The 6,242-nt window shown below is 37.8% G+C and overlaps 1 protein-coding gene across 1 annotated transcript in view; it reads left to right on the top strand.

The window, feature by feature from the left end:
- Window positions 1-3,995, top strand: part of ube2z (ubiquitin-conjugating enzyme E2Z) — a 7,811-nt gene extending 3,816 nt beyond the window's left edge. Inside the window, exons 4-7 of the mRNA XM_005738110.2 lie at window positions 1,079-1,190; window positions 1,272-1,384; window positions 1,500-1,590; window positions 1,779-3,995. Coding sequence (XP_005738167.1) covers window positions 1,079-1,190; window positions 1,272-1,384; window positions 1,500-1,590; window positions 1,779-1,961 — 499 coding nt within the window. The 3' untranslated portion in view covers window positions 1,962-3,995. The remainder of the gene's footprint in view (window positions 1-1,078; window positions 1,191-1,271; window positions 1,385-1,499; window positions 1,591-1,778) is intronic.
- Window positions 3,996-6,242: the final 2,247 nt, after the last annotated feature.

Below are 6,242 nucleotides of genomic sequence, written 5' to 3'. Positions count from 1 at the left end.
AAAAAAAAAAAAAAAAAAAAAAAAGGAAAAGGTCTGGGTCAACATATTCAATTTGCACTCTACATGGGCAAAAATGCCCAAACAAAAACATTGCCCAATGCAGAGGTTATTTTTAGACCAGCAAGTGATCAGTGAGTAAACTAGCAAAACCTCGAATTAGTTATAGTTAAAACTCGATGTTCAAAGTAATATCTCAGAATGCCTTGTTTTGTCTAACTAGCAACCCAAAATCTAAAAGGAAAAGGAAAAACACTTAAAATACTTATTTGTAGGGATTGTTGTCTGTCGAATACTCGTACATTAGGCATGTGCTAGTCCAATATTATTGGTCAGACACTTGAGACAAAAAGCTGGATATTGTCTGTTTGTGACAGTGGACAAATCCTTGGTCTGAGCCATTAGATCATGGATGGGCAACTCCAGGCCTCGAGAGACAGATGTTCATGTTTTACAGAAAAAGGTTTTATCGCCTGAAACGTGAATATTGTCAGGTTTTCTGCAACTCCTGCAGAAAACCTGACAAGGTTTGAGATCTAAAACCTATCAGGTTTTAGATCCTGCAGGATCTAAAACCTGCAGGTTTTAGATCTCACTCTGGGTCAACACACCTGAATCAAATGATTAGTTCATTACCAGGCCTCTAAAGAACTACAAAACATGTTGTGGACGTAATTTAGCCATTTGATTCAGCTGTGTTGGATCAAGGATACAGCTAAAACCTGCAGGACACCGGCCCTCGAGGCCTGGAGTTGCCCACCCCTGCATTAGATGGACTTTTTCTCTAATTATGTTCACCAGACGTGGTGAACATAATTAGAACACTGACCTTTACACATTAATAATAAAAAGAAATAGATCCTCACAGTGAGGAATACATGTTATTAATTTAAAACTAGTCAGATGTCCACGGTTTGTTTGTAAATATGTTATCAAAAATTTACAACTTTATTTGCGATTCATAATTTTTAGGTCTTAAAATAAGTCATTTTACATCAATGATTTAGATTTTTTTTTTTTTAATTATGCAAGAACCCATTGTAAGAATGCAACAAACTGTTTCTGTGATCTTTGCGTGTAGGACATGGACAGGGCCGGCATGGAGTCCAGCTCAGAGTATCTCATCTGTGCTCATCTCAATCCAGTCTCTGATGACGGAGAACCCCTATCACAATGAACCTGGCTTTGAACAGGTACAGTCAACAAAGAGATATAGATATATGAGAGTTTTATGTCGCCACCAATCCATCACATCATGTCATTCTGTTTCACAGGAGCGTCACCCAGGGGACAGTAAGAATTACAATGAGTGCATCCGCCATGAAACCATGAGAGTGGCTGTGTGTGACATGCTGGAGGGAAAAGTTCTTTGTCCTGAAGCTTTGTTGTGAGATCCTTATTTTTATTTTTCTTCTTTCTATTTTCCTTTATCACTTGCATTCCATCTTTGTTTTCTAGCTGTTAACTAAATGTATCAAGCGTGTGAATGTGTTTATTTTTAGGAGTGTGATGGAGAAGTCCTTCCTTGAATACTATGATTTCTACGAGGGCGTTTGCAAAGAGAGATTGCATCTGCAGGGGCAGAACATGCAGGTGAGTATTTATTTTTTTTTCTGTTGGATTATTTTTGTCTAATCAAACAGTGCTTTCAGTATAAAATCATTCTTAATGTCAATAATGCAATATCACATAACTTTGTGACAGCACTGTGTGAGCCGGGAAAGTAAAGATTATAAATGGCAATCTTTTCCTCTTCCAAACATGATGTTGCCTTTTTCCAGGACCCATTTGGGGAGAAGCGTGGCCGTTTTGACTACCAGGGCTTGTTGGCTCGTCTCGGCGCAACCCACAGACGACTGCGAGAGAAAAACCTGGCAGAGGATAACCACAATGACAACGACTCGGACTCAGACACCAGCTCTTCAGGGACAGACCCCGACAGTCAGGGCAGCTCACAGCCCTGACTTCTTGGACAGTGCTAGACTTATAGCCGAAAACTAAAGACAAGAGAACTGTTTTTTTGTGTATCTTTTTTTCTTTTGCTGCATCGGAGCAACATCACGGAAGACGATGTGAGTCTTTCTTGGGAATACGATTGGAATCGAGTATCTATTGTATAAATAATACAGAAAACTAAAGAAGAGGTGGTTCCTTTTTGCTGAAAATAATAAAAAACAAACAAACAAAAAAACAGCAATCTGCAAGCCAAGTGCTGGAAAGCTTGACCTGCAGCTTTGGATTTGTGCTACTTGTAGCTAGCCAGTTACCATTTTGATCTGCGACTCTAAAAGCTCAATTTGACATTCTGGATACTTGTGAAAAGAAAAGGTTATAGTGACGGCTTGAACCTTCTATGATGTTCCACTTTGATCCCCAAGCACAAACATGTTTTCTATCTTTTCCACACCAATGAAATACTGTCTGTTAGGGACCTGTGAAGAGGAGGCCTGAAGCTTGGAGCTGGTTTAAGCAAAATCAAAGGACCTTATCCTGGGAATGTCAGGATGATCGGCCTGATTTGGTTGAAGCAGGGTAAGATCAAAGAAGGTGCTCCCCGTCTTTGATTTCAAGAGGGAAGGCAAAGTTATCCTGTGTAACGCGGAAGATGGAGAAAGTGACTGCAGTGGATTTGTGAGTCAGTGCCTTGTCTCCTCTAAGTGTAAAGCCATGCCAGACCTCTTCCAGACTTAACATCAATTGTTTCTTCAGTCAGGCCACAAAAACAAAAAAAAATAAAAATAAAAATTCAGCAGCTCTGGATTTCTACAATATTTCTTGTGTATTAGCCTCTACAAAATGTTCTGTTTAGCTTTCAGCTCTAATTGTCCTGTTGAATTGGTGCTTAGAGAAGGAGACATTTTAATTTCATTAACATCATTATGCCTTTTTGTTATTTTTCTTTGCTGTAATCAGACATCAGACTAACAATACCTTAAAATATGTACGATGCATTATTTGTAATCCTAGCTGGGGTTTGGGTTTTTTTGTTTTTAATCAGTCAATTTTTCAAACCAAATTGTCTCACACTTTCACTAGATTAACTTTAATTCAGGGAAATTAATGGAAGGAATACAAAACTCTGTTCTTGTATGGACAGTGAATTAACCCAACCAGTTTGTTCTTCTCAGGCTTTTTCTATGCTTTGGTAGTTGTTTCTCCATCATCCAACCCTTGAAGGTAGCTGTCGCAGTAAACTAATATTCATTTGTTATTTCAGGTTTCTGCTTTTCACCAATAAATGACAGTCACGGCACCATTGGAGTTACACAATCACAAGGTACTAAAGTGACAGGTGTTGCTGCTTATGCTCTGAACTCAACGAGAGGGTTTTCTCTTGGGGAAACAAAGGGGCACAGAGAGAGGAGGAAAATGCTTGGTTGACATGCTGAGATTTTTCCTTCTGTCTTTATACAATACTCATATTTGCACTGAAAGAAATGTGTGTGTGGTGGCGGAAAAGCCTTCATTTCAGGACATCATTAGGTCAATGTAATGATGCTTCAGATGAGCACCTTCATCCTGGTAAACAGTTTATTGGTGTTTTTCTGTAGGCCATGTTTGTATCAGGACTTAGACCCACATTACAACTTGGCAAGAAAACAAACTATTGTAACATTAACGATACCCAGTTGTTTTTCACTTCAATGACTGCAGCTTGTAATAGCTTCAGTTTAATTCTTTAAGATCTGCTCTGAAGAAGAGGAATGATATTGATATCCTTTGTCATTGTGCCTGCAGCATATAAGTTGATGGCACTAAAAAAAATAAAATGCGATTTTTGAAAGTTCTTTAAGTTGAATGAGAAGGTGCATTGTGCTCTTAAGCTGTCCCATGAGTAAACTTGTGAAGTTGTTTTTCTGACTGTGCTAAATGTGTACTTTTACATCAACACGATTGCTACAAAGATGCTGTTTCATTTCATTGCTCAAATTCTTACCAAAACCTTTCCTTTGATAGCCATTTCCATTGTTCAATAAAGCAATATTTGCTTTAATCAAGTTTTTTTTTTTTCTTTTTCCCAACGATACTGACCATCTTTGTCACTGTGGAGGCAGCAACTACTGGTTAAAATGTAATGTTATAGTTAAATTCCAATGTTAGGGTGAAATTCACATGCAATACATGAACATGCATTAATGTGTCAAATACAACACATCCACAAGAATTAAAAATCACTTACACTTAAGCCACCTGCAGCTTAGCTTAACGGAAAAGTTGCAAGTCACACTTTCTTCGAGTGGAGATGTAATGACTAAAAGGTTATCAGCACTTCTGTAACTAAAAAAACTGTGTTTTCTAATTTAATTGCTACATAAACCTACATAAAATGTAGGTGGAACTATTTGTCACAATCAAGCTGCAGCCTTCAGGTTTTAAAAATGAACACAACTTGGAGCTGTGGCAAAGTGCTGGATTCTGTAGAAGCATGAAGTTAAGGGCATCTCTGAGGCATCACCTCTGCTAATGCTAGTCACTGGAGGCCTTGAGGCGACTTTTGTTGTGATTTGGCACTATATAAATAAAATTGAATTGAATTGGAACTTTCCCCTGCATTTGTCTTTTAGGGCTTGAAATTTATCTGACAAATAATATCACCTGCTTTGTGGGACAGGCCATCCAAGAAGTGAGTGTTTGAAATTCTAGTATTTTCTTTAAAACTTTGTTTTCTCGGGCTCTTATTTGGTACTAATAAGCATTGCACGTGCACAGGTTATGGATGCAGCTTGCTAAGCAGCTTGCTAGCTTTAATAATCTTATGCCCAAAACCAGTGCGTACCATCAGGGCAGCTGTGTCCACCTTTTATATGCAATGTATTCCCAACTGCATCTTACTGTCTGAGCAACTAAAATGTTGTGATTGGAATCCCCAAACCAGACTGCATTTGTACATTTTCATCATACAGAATGGTGGTAGGTAGGATATTTAGCTTGTAATCATAAGGAAGAAAAAACAAGTTCACCCATTAAGAGAATATCTAACTTTCATAAAATCCATTCATGATTTATCTGGGCATTAATAGCTATGAGTATACTGGATATGATATTGGGACAGAGCTATGCTACATGTTTCCTAACTTGTGCTAAGCTAACAGACATTCATGATCGAGTCTCATCATCAAGGAGAAAGAAAATCATATGGCCATTCTCTCATATTCATCTCTCTAGACTAAAACATTATAGTGTTTTGACTATCTTCTGCCTTCCATTGTCCTACAGAGTTTGTGTTTAATTGCAGTGTTGATGGAGTCAGTTTCTGCCCTCAGCTTTGTGTCAGACTCTTGTTTGATTGCCATAATGGCATTTCTAACATAGGGCATTCCTTTTTGTTATCGAATGGTTATGAGAAACTGCTTCTAGCAAAGTTTTGTGATTGCCAAAATGTTCAATTCAACATGCCCTGAAAGGAACAACAGGGATTATATCCTTGTTTGCTTGTGCTGTGCTTAAAGTGTTTTTTGTGGTTCAAAAATGCCTGGATTCACAACAGGTCTTGAGCATGGTGATATTGTGCAGAAGTGTTGGAAAAGCATAGAATAAATTGCTGTTCAGTCCTGATGCATATGACTGGTCTTTTTTGTTGTTGTTCCCTAAATTTGGTTTTATTTTATTGTTTTAATGAATGTGGTTAGATGTGAACTCCCTGTTTTCTTACATAACTCGAGTTTGGACTCCAACACCATCTTTTTTGTCAAGGAAAAACCAAATCACAGAAGTTCGTAAAAGTAAAGGATCTCCATAATGTCTTAGTTCATTCAAAGGTAGAACTATCCACTGAAAACACCTGTGTTTACTCGATTTTTTAACTTATTCTTTGCATATAGCCATAGATGTCCTGTGCAGGAAAGAATATTCAGGTATGATGATGTTTTGTGTGAATAAAATAATGTTACCAGTCACTTTGCAATATTTCCTAACCTGTAAAAGGTAAAAAACATTTACAACATAAATATTGATGTGATGAATTCATACAAATGAAACTTCCAGAGCATCAAGGCTTGCAATCTCACAGAAACTGCCTTTTTTAAGGAATGTTCTGAGCAAATTACACCTATGAACTGATTTGCAGATCTTGGGTAGCTCAGATGTTAGAACATCAGGTTGAATCTGAGGGTCCAGGATTAAAGTCTTTTGCAATGACTGTAGAAAACATGGGTGCCCAACATTTTTTATCACCCATTGGTTTCTGGCTGTACAGGTCACAAACTTTGCCTCCTCCATGTTAGCACATGTAACAAGAACTATAA

The sequence above is a fragment of the Pundamilia nyererei genome, unplaced genomic scaffold (genome assembly GCF_000239375.1).
Source record: "Pundamilia nyererei isolate P.nyererei 1_Seehausen unplaced genomic scaffold, PunNye1.0 scaffold00081, whole genome shotgun sequence".
Classification (NCBI taxonomy): domain Eukaryota; kingdom Metazoa; phylum Chordata; class Actinopteri; order Cichliformes; family Cichlidae; genus Pundamilia; species Pundamilia nyererei.
This window is presented reverse-complemented; position numbering and strand designations above follow the sequence as displayed.